This window comes from Plectropomus leopardus, chromosome 1 (genome assembly GCF_026936395.1).
Source record: "Plectropomus leopardus strain MGB_pleo_1.0 chromosome 1, ASM2693639v1, whole genome shotgun sequence".
Classification (NCBI taxonomy): domain Eukaryota; kingdom Metazoa; phylum Chordata; class Actinopteri; order Perciformes; family Serranidae; genus Plectropomus; species Plectropomus leopardus.
The window spans coordinates 36,746,181-36,760,035 of NC_142176.1; the positions used below are offsets into that span (position 1 = coordinate 36,746,181).

Consider the following 13,855-nt stretch of genomic DNA (forward strand, 5'->3'; position numbering starts at 1 on the left):
CACTGACAGCACTCTCTCCACCTCCCTCCTGTCAGCCCTGCACAGACCTGTTGTGACTCACTGCTTCATTCCCCCTCCCTTCATCTATTTTTCCCGTTACTCTTTATTGATTCTCTTTCACCCTTTCCTCATTTTCTATATATCAGTTCCTCTGTGTATCTCTCGTGGCACCTCCACTCCTCTACCTGCAGATGACCTCATGTTTGAGGAGGATGGACTGTGACTGATCTCCTGTTCCAGCCGCTGCAGTCTCTCCTCCAGAAGCTTCTGTTCATCTGCCATCCTTGTGTTGTTCTGTGAGGCCCACGCTGACTCTCTCTGCTCCTCACCGCACACCCTGCTGGGCTCTGGAGAGAGCTGGGTGGGCTGTTTGGGGTTTTGGGCTTGACTGGGGTGGTTGGTGGTTAAGACGGGTAGCACAGCTGTAGAAGGAAGATAAATACTTTTAATGGCAGTACATAACCACATTCTAAATGGAATAATATGTGAAAATGTACTGTATTCATAAAAAAATGTAGTCTCAGTACTTATTTGCATGGAAATATGTACTTAAGGCAATAAATCAAAAAAGAAATGTGTATTTTGTTTTGTTTTGTGTAGTTAGCCAATATCTAGTGGGAAGCGTGATGCAAATGTCCTTAAAGGGATAGTTCAGATTTTTCATAGTCAGTGGTCATCAACAAAACATATTTTAGCCACTTAAAAATGTCCCACCTAAAAAAAAAAAATCAACATCAGTTAAAGATTAAAGATTATATTATATTTAGAATATTTTCATTGCTTTACCTTACTTTCAGATAGTGGGAAAATGACACAGTCATATTCATGTCTTTAAAGCCAGACTCCACTGTTAAAAACTGTGATTTAATATCGCTGATTGCAGGAGCTGCTGGTCTACAGCTTAAAACAGTTTGTTCTGATTCACCAAAATCACAAAATAACACTAGCTAACTAACTGATTGAGGCAGCTGTAGACCAGCAGTTCCAGTTATTTAAGTAAGCCAAAATAACTGGTTTCCTCAATGGAGTCTGCTAGTTTTAAGGAGAGCATATTTGGGGAACTGAAGCCATTAATGTTTTGGTTGTCTGATGAAAAGGTAAAATGTAGAAAATGCTCTCAATATAGCATACACATGAACTAAAATGAATTTATTTTAGGCAGGACTTTTTTAAGGTGGCTAAAATACATTTTGTAGCTGCCCCCATCCACAGCAGTATATTGTGTAGCCTAAATGTTGGACCCAAGCCTGCTTCTCCAAACTTGGGGCGATATTACATCAATTGACATCCGCGGTATGTAATATAGTATGTAATACACTGACTATGGATAGATACCCCAGCTCAAAAAATATAAACTATCCATTTAATTGCCACTCGTGCCTTCTTATTTAAGGGGAGACATCTTTTAGCATGGAAGCTCAGAGAAGCAAAAATACAGCCTGCCGAGCAACCAAGAAATAAAACCTAACAATACACATGCTTGCTACTACATTAAATACACTGAATATACCCGGCTTATAGTATATGTTTATGTATATCTCGGTTGTGCACAAAGATGGGTGCCATGAAAACATGACAAAAGGTTAAGTATCATAGATACAGACTATAATATTGATCCAAAAGTACTGGTCTGTCACAACATGACAGCACAGAAAGAAAGAGACATTTATTTTGCTTTATTTTACACTTTCGAATTACACCTACGTGGCACATCTTTACGGCTCTTCCTGGTAGATGCTTTCTTCTTGGAAGAATCACTGCTGGCTCCGGCAGACTGGACACTGGTTTCCTCAGGGACATCTGAGAGACAGGAAAAATCACGCTATCATTAAATGATTACAACTGCAGATGTAGCACTGGGCCCCATGTGCTTTACATAAACCAATTTGACCATGAACTGCATATTGTTTTGTAAAAGTGACTTTCTCCATAGCTTTAATGAGTTACTTAGGAATACAGCCAGCCTCTGTGTAGCACACAGAATTGAGTGATTAAGGTAGGAGCATTCTAGGGACACATAAAACATTTTAATTTAGCACCATCAAAAGCCTGAGGCCAGTGCTGGTAATAACAGCTATAATGAGACTTTCCATTTAGCTCTAATGATGTGAGGCTACATTATGTCTGTTGTGAAACTACATTTTGGTTGATTAAGAGCTATATATTCGTCCTTCGCTTAAGGCTGAGGAGTCAGACATGGTGTGGCTTAGTCTCACTATTCACTCCTTTTTCTTTGGATGGGAGAAAATTCTGAAATCATCTTGCATGTCTCTGTTTTTTATATATTAAATAGAAAAATGCAAATCTTTGTTAGATAGGTTTAATGGAGGTGTACATCAACATTTTATAGATTCATTTCATAGATTTGTTTTTCTGGAGAATTTAAATCAGACCCTAATTTCAAAGTGCACCAGCAAAATATCCCCAACATAATTACATTAGTTTTGCTGCATGCTGTTTGAGACATTTTCATAGAACATTTGCTACTTCATTTGATTTTATTTTGTCAGGTAACAATTAATAATTGCAAGTAATACAACTACTCCGTATGCTGCTGATGGCAGCCATGAGATTTTGCTTTCTATTTACTGACATCCACCAAAATACTGTCTGTTAAAGTTAATACTACTGCCTTCACTTAAGTGGTTACAACCAGCAGCAGTATCAGCTTAAATGCTTTGAATGTAATATGTAAACTGAGTGGACCCTGATGATCTCAGAAAAGTCAAAGACAGTATGTCACTGTGTTGAAGCTGAGTTCCTACCATCTCTAGATCAGAAAGGTGTACTACAAAGCAAGATTAGTGTCTTAGCGAGGTATGTTAAGTATAAAGCCAGGGTTTCCTGTGCTATGAAGGCGCTGTTTTTTAACCTGGTTAAATCACCATGGTAACTTCAAAAAGCATCCTTCACAGCTTCTTTGGCTGTGTATAATTTTAATATAAACAGCAATCTAAGGTAAATCTACCATGGATTGCTTCATTACATCATACTCAGCATTTAGCCCTATTCATAGCCAGGGTTATTTTGCCATTACTGACAGATTACGAGTTTGTCACTGCTGTGTTCATTCACTTGTGTAACATCTGCCAATACTAGTCCGCCCATCTCCCATTAGTGTGAAGTTCAAGTTAGTACCTGGAGAAGGCACTCTCCTGCCAGACATCTGAATCAGCTGGGGTGGGCTGGCCTGAAAGACAGACAGGCAACACCAACAGACATGCAGTCAGACAGATAATGAGTACATCTTTACAAAGAGATTTCAAAAGCCCCACTGTCTGGATCCCTTTTGTGCAGGGCTGTTTCAGAGACCACTGCCTTTATGGCCATTGTCAAAATATGGAAAATAAGATCTTGCCGGTGCATTTATTGTTGCAAATCTTCAGAGACACATTCAAGCAATTTGAATGAGTCACAGTGGTGAAAAGAGCAAGACAAAATACATAACTGTGGCAGGCAGAAGAATGCTCTGAGGCTATAACCTGTTTATTTCACACCATAATTATGTGTCGAATGGCACTAGGAACACCTATCAAATGATAAAAAAAATGTGTATACACTCAATTGGCAGTTTATTAGGTAAACCTAATGCAGTTTAATATAACAGTCTTGCAATAAATTGCACCTTAATGAAAGTTATTCAGAGAGATGTTAATTGAACTGTATTGTTAGTTTGGAGTCTGCAGTCTGTGGTGCTGTTGAGCTGTGTTTCTGCTATTCAGCCTGCCTACAAATGGGGTGAACAAAATAACAGAAACACTTGCTAGTTTAACTTCTTACACTAACCCACATCCTCACTCTGAATGATAAAGAGCGGCTAAATGTGGCTGTCTGTTGACAATCCTGTTGATTTATGACAGCACAGACAGATTTTTCTTATGGATCACATTTGTATGGTGGTAAATCATTCTTTTACAATACACTACTATATTAAAGAAAGTTAAAATGTTAACAAGGATATAAGGGAAAGGAATAAAGGATCAGACTTCTTTTTCTTTTCTTTTCTTTTCTTTTCTTTTCTAGATTAAATCAATTTATTTTTATGTATACTCATTATCTATGGAGAGATATAGGTCATCAGTACTAACTGATATCGAATGTTGCTACACGCACTGGACTGTCACATTTTCCAAAGGTAAAATCTCTTTTGAATATGCTCTTGGCATGCCAAAACCGATGGACAATGACAAGTAATACCATAGTGGTTGAGTGGAGACAGTGGAAATTAATGATTATTTAATAATATTGGGACCCAATGTATCCTATATATGAATGTGTACTGCGGTCTTTCTTTCCCTCTTTTACTCACTATCTTTTATTATTTTGTGCTGCTTTTGATACTGTACATGAGTGTGTGTATGGATGTAAATGTTGATTGATTGAGTTGATTGTAATGTATCATTTTACATGATTTGTTAATAAAGACAATAAATACTGTTAAAAAAATAAAATGTTATAATATTTTCAGCTAACTTTAACTGATAAATAAAGTAGCTGGCAGCGAGACTCTGATAACCTGGGAAGAAAAACTGGCAGGGGACAAAGAGCCCACTGGGACCATTACAGGTGAGCAACCCCATGTAGCAGGACAAGAGCATGAATAGAATAGAAAAATGGAATAGAGTCTGTGAGAGAGCAGACTCTTGGGATATAATAATTGGGAAGAGATCCCACAGGCAGAAATTACAGACACAGACCGTGGGACAGACTTCACTATAAGCAGGTAGAGAGAGATATTTCAGGTGTGTGGTTGGGGAAAAAGTACCATTTGCTAATATCCTACTGTCAGTGACTACCATATGTTGCAATTACAGTCAATTTTCTATGAAATTACAGGGTTAGAATAAGACTAAATTGTTGCCACCTGATTGCCGGATCAACATGGTTTAGTCCCAAGCTATATAACTGAACTTCTGACTCCTGATGTTCCTGATCGTGGTCCTAGATCCTCTAGTCCACTCTTACTAGTCCCGAGTTCAAGGCTAGCGACTAAAGGTGACCTGGCTTCTGCCACTATGGCCCCCACGCTCTGGAAGCCTCTTGCTACGGCTGAATAGTCCTTTTGGCTTAGGAGGGTTCCTAACTGGAAGTATCTGAGCAGCTGCCATGATAAGAGCTGTTTGAATTCTCCCAATATTAAGGAAAAGGTGCTTCAATGCTTCCTTTATTATCTCTTTCAGCAATAAGATACAGTGTACAATCCTTTACCAGAGGAAAGGGGATATCCATCCCACAATTCCTTGCTACAGCAACATTTAAAGCAACGTGCCACATCGACCACCATGCCACAAGCTTAAAATCTGGTCTTTGCCCTGAATGTGGGCTATATATTCTACAAAAATACGTATATATACACATTATATGTATTTAATATTAACTATTTACTCTTTTCTATAATGGAGCTTCTAGCCAAAATATTTCATGAGATTGTAATTCTATAACCGGAGTGACAATAAACATCTCTATAAGATCATAATTAGCATTTTAACCATAATACCAGGGGGTGCTTTGAGACAGATGACGTTTTCTAATTCAGCATGTTTGAACACTAGTAGGTCTTACAGGATGTACATATCTTGCTAAAATTGTTAAAACAAATATTTTTATATAATCATAATAGGATTCATGGCGATAAATATGAGAAAGACGGTCAGTGGGAGCAACCGTCACCTGAGACAACGTTACAATTCACCTCCATGACTGGGAGCCTAAATTACTTTTTATTTTAATTCTAACCTTGCTATAAATGTTATATTTTTCACTAGGTTGTTGTCATTTAGCCTTTATGATACGCATGGAACAACAACGTAAAAACACACTGGGCAAAGTAATAACAATAATATCGACATTATCATTATCGTCAACAACAGCAATAATAATATTACTAATACTACTATAACTACTACTAATAATAATAATAATAATAATCCTAATTTATAGCAAACTTTTTAAGATCTGCATCACAAAATCCTTCAAGAAGGCAGCAAATCAACGCTCAAAGTATTTAAAAGAAAACAGATAGTTAAAAAATATAATTAAATATATTTAAAATAAATATTTAATATAATTAAAAATATTTGGTGCATAAAAACCAATACAGTGAGGATGTGCTTTTAGTAGTCCAGCATCTGAACACTGTAGTTTCATCACAGCAGACCCACGCCAATAACATCCACCGTTGCATCATTACAGAGCCAGGGATAACACTGCAGTGTTTTTTCCCTAAGTCCCTAAGAATTCTCCTTCACAAGTTTCCTTGACTTCATGACATTTTCTGTAGAGGTTAAGGAAAAGTGGTTAGGAAAGAAGGTTATTTGGACTTTCCGACGGCAGCCTCTGCCCAAAGAGCTTAGGCTTCCTAACACATTGCCTGTCTTTAAATCATTGCTTGAAACATAGTTTTTATAGCAGAGCTTTTCCTTTTAATGCCTGATTTGTGCATTTGTTCTTTTGTTCTGTTTTATTTATTGTATTTTGTTTATTGTATATATTTATTAGTTTTGTTCTTATGCACTTTGTGAAGCACTTTTTTAGATAAGTGCTACACAAATAAAGTCATTATGTGATAAGTCTCAGGATATACTTAAATAAATTACATAGAAATCCTGCCATGGTACTGAAGCCAACAGCTTTAACCAGATGCTTAGTATTAAGTTTAAGTCTCCTTTACTTCCTTCCCACACTCTATGGATAAGGGAAGTCCTTCATTTTGTCAAGCTAGAAAGAATCAGGTGCATAATGAAGGAAAGAGCCCTTTTTCAAGCATATACGAGAGCTGGACTTTTCAGATATTCCTGAATGATCGATCATGTATTTTAGGGACATTAGATTGCGATGTGACAGGCAACTGTCTGACAGACAACCATCATTATACACATGTATTTACATCCTTTTTTTGTTTTTGTCTGGTCTGGGTGCAGATTTGATTTGTAGTATTCATCTTGTTTTAGTCCTGTCTTGGTTTTGTATATTTTCTATTTTACTTAATACTTGCTTTTATTTCATCTCTATTGGACTGACCAATTATCTATGTGTCCTATGACAATGGTGGGGTAGAGTTTTAGCTAGAACATTAAATAACTGTTTCATACACTAATTAAGGAAAGACAAGGAGGCTATAATGGGAAGGATAACAATGATGATAACAGAATCACAACATGGTCAGTTGATCAATGTGATACCAAACACTGAAGTATTCAAACAGCAGTTACAGCAGTGGAGTGTTTCCATTGGAAACACCACTATGAATGTAACATTATTTTGTCCATAATATACCCAGCATTCAGCTGTCACACAGACTTCAGCTGCCTTTCTAAAGCTAAATAACAGCAGAGAGGTGCTGGACAATGTGCCACTCTGTTTACTCGCCGTTTTAATTTTGGTCAAGACAATGAATTCTAAACACAAGCCGTATTAACGTTAGCAACAACATTTACCTAACGCTGACGTTAGCTTGTTTTAGTCCTGTCTTGGTTTTGTATATTTTCTATTTTACTTAATACTTGCTTAATACATGCTTTTATTTCATCTCTATTGGACTGACCAATTATTTGTGTCTTTTCTAACTGTTCTATTGACAAAAATCAATAAACAGATTGTGGGGAAAAAAGAAACCAACAGCAAAAAGAAAGTAGTGATTCAGGAATACTAAAAGGACATCTCAACACTGCAAGCAAAATTTATGTAACTGCCTAAGAGCAAAATCCTGTGACAGTAAACTGTGCAAATCACATCTCAACAATAAAAGACTAGAAAGAGACTACATTTCCTTTTTTGTGTGTATAACTGTGCCTCCCAGTGGGTCAGGCTGGTATAACAATGTCCATGCTTCAGCGATAACACAAACTGAACACAAACTGAACCTAGTATAACAGATATTTGAGAAAGAATAGTTTTCTTCTCTCAATACAACAGTTTAGAAAGCAGGTATCCTGACTTTTCATAGCAAGAAAGTAAAAAGTGTAACAGATTTCAATCATGATGTCTCAGTAGGCCATTACAGTGTACACACAGGGCCCTAAAACTGTCTTGCTAGAATATAATGTGTGTTGTTATTTAGGGAATTAATCACACCTGAACCTGTCTTTCCTACTATAACATGGACTATTGACTCCAGTCCTCTGCTGGACTAAAGAGTCAAAATGCAGGTTAACTTGTTCACTAAAAAGATCTTTAACAGCAGTTATTTATGGTGGGAAGAATTGTTTTCATTTGTTTTCAATGACAACATTTTTTCAATTGGGATTAAGTCAGTTCAATTCAAACAACTTTATTAATGCCAAAGGGCACTTTGATTTTTACAGTCCACAGACCATACAAACGTTTACAAACGAAGAGCAGACAGGAGCAAGGAGTATGTCAGACACAATAACTAACTAAATCGATATGTCGACTTGCAAACTGGCGTCCTCGTGTGGCCCTCTAAGTAGTGAAAACACACAAGGGCCGAGCAAGGAGTACACAGTTCAAAGTTGAAAAAGACAATGAAAAAATAAACAAGTAAATAAATAAGGTAACAAGACAAAGGATAAACAAGCGGTGAATACCCAGGATAGCAAAATAAAATGTTCATTCTCAGAGACTAATGTCTAGGTTTAACAGCATGACAGCAAACAGAATGAAGGACTTTGAATGATGCTTTATATGAGTTAACTGAGAGCTAAGAGAGAGTCGAACAGTGCTCCCAAATATTTGTAGGCGTCAACAATCGCTACTTCCTTGTTATGAGGGGAGCTACTTTTAAGTACTTGTTGTTTTTTTCTAAAATCAGTGATAAGCTCCTTTGTTTTTGATACATTAAGGACCATGTTGGAACCACCTGCTTTCTTGTTGAAAAGTTGCTTACACAGAACAATGCAATCTTCCAGTAAAATCTTACCTTAGGTTTCAGTGGCGTGGAATAGACGGGCTCTGTGATTGAACAATCCTCCCGTCTGTCAAGAGTTTGGTAAACATGCTCTTCTTCCCTGTCCTCTTCACTCTCCACGTCCTCTTCCTTGTCCTCCAGCTCCTCCTCTGAGTGGTCAGAGGAGGGCAGGCGTGGTCGGCTATCGAAATCTTCTGACCATCTGTCTCTGAGGAAGGTAAGAGATTAATATCTCACAGTAACAGTGGAGGGTAATACAAGCTATTAAAGTTCTGCAGCAGGTCTTTTTCACAAAAGAAATTTTGACTTGTCATAGCAGGAAAAAGCACAAGACCTAATAACATTAGCAGTGTATCTGTTCTCTTCCAATGAGCCATACCAATAGGACACAATGCAAGAACACACGATACAAGGACATTTCTCCCAAAACAGCTAATGGAATTCAGCCATTTTTAACCCTTAGGGCCCCTTTAATATTACACACACTCGTATCACTCTGTGCACAAAAAGCACTTCTCAAAATCAAGCTTTAAAATTATTATACATTGATATTATTTTCTATTTTCATTGAGGTAATCTTACACCAAAATTTAGTCCTAACCATAAATAAGAAATTTTCATTCATATCCAGAACTTTTTACCCTTTAGATACCAATTTTTTTCATGTTTTTAGATTTTTAAAAAAAGTATTATTTTTCAATATACTACATGCAAAGTAGATTGATTTTGATTATCACAGCCTGGGATATGTCAATGATTTACAGCAACATTGACGTGACAGTGCACTTGGTAGAAATAGCATGTCTTTTCTCCATATGCCAAAACGGTAAAAAAAAAAAAAAATAAAAAATAATTAAATAAATACAATAGAAAAATAAAAGACTTGTTCAGGTGGAAAATAGTAAAACTTACAAATTCCAAGGCAAAAGCCCAGAATGACACCTAGAAATAATACAATGAATGCGTGTTTTTATGCTTTGATGGCTGTGGGATCAAAAAATGCAGTTTAATGGGTTTCAGTGGCTCATTTTTTGCACTTCATAGTATCAGTTTAACAGTTTTGTTTACACAGTGTATTTTAGATTTACTGTAGAAGCTGAACTGGAAATTCCAAGATTTAACAAAACTACACACTTGCCAAACTGTAAATCATATGCATGTACACAGCCAAAAATATCAAAAAATGAAGAATAACCACATAAACTATGTGTCGATGTTTTTAGTGTTTTAAGGTCACGTCACTTTTTACAAACATCTCTTTTGCTCTTGTAAATTCTCATGGAATTCTCCGTTGAGAGAGCTCAGGTAATCCTTAAAGTAGGTCCAATGTTGTTCCATTTTGAACTTACTGTGACACGCTTGAAAAATACACCCCCAGGTCAGATTTAAAATTGGAGTCACCTCTTGTAGTTAGAATCGTTTGTCACAAAGTTTGTGATAACACTGGTGTATTTGCCAGAGGGAGTTTACCTGTTAAAAAGTGCTTTGCTGATGTTTGGCTCAGATATGAAGGACTCTGACTGATCACTCGCAGAGAAAGACCTCGGCCGTGCAGGGGGGATGGCCCATGTCTGTCCAGTGAGCGAAGAAGACAAGATGGCTGCTGCTAAGGCTGATCTGCAGATGGATGAAAAGAGAGACATTGTATAATATAAGGATGCTGCTTACCACATTTAAAAAAAAAAGTCAGAGTTTATTATTTCTGATGTTGATGTTGGTGTCGCACATTGTTAGAAAAGGGAGCCTCTGCTTCAAGTTCCCTAAAAGATGAGTTTGATAGCATTGTTTTAAAATCCAACATGTAAAATGGTAAAATGGCTCTTTATTTTTAGTTTTTTTTTACTTTTGCTCTTGTGTTTTTAGTCTGTTTGTTCTTTTATATAAAATCCATCATGCTGCTGTCTTGGCCAGGGCACCATTGACAAAATATTCTTGAATCTCTATAGGACAGTTCCCTGTTAAATACAGGTTAAATACAATAAAATGAAATAAAATACTGTTGACCAGGTTGATCAGATACAGTATGTTAAGTTTGAGAAGAAAAAGATTCAATCCTGCTTTATCAGTTAAGTTTGTGATGCAGAAGACTGTTGCCATTACTGAGTTTTTCATCACTAAGCTTCGCCGTACCTTCACCTTTCTTAACAGAGACAATTATTTCAGTCCTTATTGAAAGTCAAACAGACTAAACATTACAAAATAATAGCCTGTGAACCAGACAAATCGGTGAGCTTGTGTTTCACCGCAATTGCAAAACGGTGTGGCGATGATAATACTTTGTTACAGTGCTTAAGTATTTTTGAGGAGTATCTGTACTTTTCCTGAGTTTTTACATTTTTGTCAACTTTCACTTTATCCCACTTTACCTTTTACTCTGCTATATTTTATTTACTTACTACAAAGCAGGGAAGGAAGGAAGAAAGGAAGGGGGGACAAATGAAGAGATGGGAGAGAAGGAAAAACTGGATTTTGCTCTTTAAACATGGTGTATGATACAAAGAAATAAATGTCATAATTCTCAAAATTCTCACTGCCTTCTTTTCAATTTCCAGCATTTCAATACTAAGCACTTTCAATACCATAAAACACTTTTGATACTTAAGTATAGAAAATGTCAAATACTTTTATTCACGTAATATTCTAATAGGTGACTAACTTCTATCAATGTCATGTTCTGGCAATATATTTGTACTTTTACTCAAGTGTGGCTTTTGAGTACTTCACTCAACACTGTGCTAGGCTAACAAAAAAGTGGTTCAACAGGGAAACACAGCAAAATGAAGGGGTGTTGGAGGTTGGAGGTGTTGGAGAGGTACCTGGGTCTCTCAGGCGAGGGGTTTGGGCTGCGTGGGGGTGGGGTACGAGGCACAGCAGGCTTGGGAGCAATGGAGGCAGCAGGGATCAGACCATGCGCTATGTGCTTCTACACAACACATACAGGAAAGGTCAGGGAGAGGGTTAATATCACAGAGACAAACATTAACAAACAATATGTGTCCTATGACAATGGTGGGGTAGAGTTTTAGCTAGAACATTAAATAACTGTTTCATACACTAATTAAGGAAAGACAAGGAGGCTATAATGGGAAGGATAACAATGATGATAACAGAATCACAACATGGTCAGTTGATCAATGTGATACCAAACACTGAAGTATTCAAACAGCAGTTACAGCAGTGGAGTGTTTCCATTGGAAACACCACTATGAATGTAACATTATTTTGTCCATAATATACCCAGCATTCAGCTGTCACACAGACTTCAGCTGCCTTTCTAAAGCTAAATAACAGCAGAGAGGTGCTGAACAATGTGCCACTCTGTTTACTCGCCGTTTTAATTTTGGTCAAGACAATGAATTCCAAACACAAGCCGTATTAACGTTAGCAACAATATTTACCTAACGCTGACGCTGATCTAACGTTAGCTCACCACAGAAGTTATCTAACGCTGGGTTAATGTAAGCTAAATGTTTAGACTCGTTTAAGCTAAACGCCAAGCTAGCTAAAAAAAATAACATGGTGAATTACAAAAAAAATGGTAAAAGACACAAAACTTACAAAGTCCTTGTCTTTCTCCCTCCTGAAGCTGAATTTTAACATGGTGGAAAATGGGTTTTTGACCCTTCCTAAACCGACTAAAGTTATTGTTTCAGTTTAGGCGAAAAGCCTGACTCGTCTGGCCGCCATTCCTTTAGTCAAATAGTATTAGAAAAGTTTACTCGTCGTTGAAATGTGTTTAAAAGCATATTTCCTCTTTTGCCCTTAAACGACAGAGGAAAAATGGGCAAGCTAACTACGTTCAACAGGCTGTCTGCCTGCACATCCCTCGTATCTAGACGCTTCACCACAAGGAGGTACCTCGGTATAAAAGTAGTGCTGATTGGCTTAAAGCGAGGGGAGAAGCCAATCAGCGACTGGTATGATTGACCTAGCAACGACGTCCTTACCGACAGGCGGCCAGGCCGACAGGGGGCGATGTCGTTCCACTGAATGGTCAACTGTCACCTCTCTGTCAGCACACAGAATGGACGTGTTATGAGGAAGTCTTTCTTTTTCGTTCTTTCTTTCTTTCTTCTTCAGTGAACGGACTATGTTATTTATTTTGCATACAATGTACAGCATAAAATTGGATGTCTCCAAAAATCACATATTAGTAAAAAAAATAAATGAATAAATAAATAAAAAGGATACGGACATATCATATGACAGAGCATCCAGCAATCCAAAATGTAAAACTTCAACAACATTTTCTGTTTTTATAGTTTCTGGCTGTGGAAAATAGTATAAGTTTTGCATTTATTTTTTTTTTTAAAGAAAACGTGCCCCACAAGCCTATAGTCAAGTTCTGGGGTTCAGGGGTTCTTAAATACAAAATGCAGCTATTTAAAGTTTTATGTCCTTACACTAAGCCAAAATAAAAAACATAGGCCACTCCCCAGTGCTTAAATATATTTGCCAAATCTCCTCTTTTTTGCCTCACCCCCTCCCCACTCATAAATAACAAACAGTCCCTAATCCCTTGATTGATGGAATTGAGATTCTCAGAGCTTGGACAGAAAGGGAAAACATATTTTGTCATACTATCCACCCATCCATGTAGTTGCATACCCACCTGTATTATACACAGTGATTGTAATAATATACTTCACAAAAATCATGTATTTTCAACTATGGACTATAAATCAGCTGAAAATTAGATTTTTCAAGTGCTCCTCTTTGCCCTTAGAAATAGTGGAAGTATGAATCTTATATCGAAAAGTCAGCAGATCTGGTTCCTGCAATGTTAATTTTAACTGACTAAAATAAACCTAAATTCTGAGGTGAATTTGCCCAAAGGGGGATTCATTTTAAAGTTCAAAGCTTTGACAATAAACAGTCAGCTCTTTTATTTTTGTAAAACAACCTACCGCATAAAATAACACACATGCTATAGTATAAAAACACACAAAGACACTGACATTACTCGAAGACCATGACTGGTATGGGTTA

The 13,855-nt window shown here is 37.0% G+C and overlaps 1 protein-coding gene across 2 annotated transcripts in view; it reads right to left on the reverse strand.

Moving 5' to 3' along the window:
- Positions 1–12,711, reverse strand: part of cep89 (centrosomal protein 89) — an 83,538-nt gene extending 70,827 nt beyond the window's left edge. For both annotated transcript variants that reach the window (XM_042484220.2, XM_088080878.1), the window contains exons 1-7: positions 12,425–12,711; positions 11,683–11,789; positions 10,337–10,483; positions 8,879–9,074; positions 3,139–3,190; positions 1,705–1,800; positions 186–422 (exon numbers count right to left, since the gene is read on the reverse strand). In XM_042484220.2, coding sequence (XP_042340154.2) covers positions 186–422; positions 1,705–1,800; positions 3,139–3,190; positions 8,879–9,074; positions 10,337–10,483; positions 11,683–11,789; positions 12,425–12,466 — 877 coding nt within the window. In that variant the 5' untranslated portion in view covers positions 12,467–12,711. The remainder of the gene's footprint in view (positions 1–185; positions 423–1,704; positions 1,801–3,138; positions 3,191–8,878; positions 9,075–10,336; positions 10,484–11,682; positions 11,790–12,424) is intronic.
- Between the last annotated feature and the right edge of the window lie 1,144 nt (positions 12,712–13,855).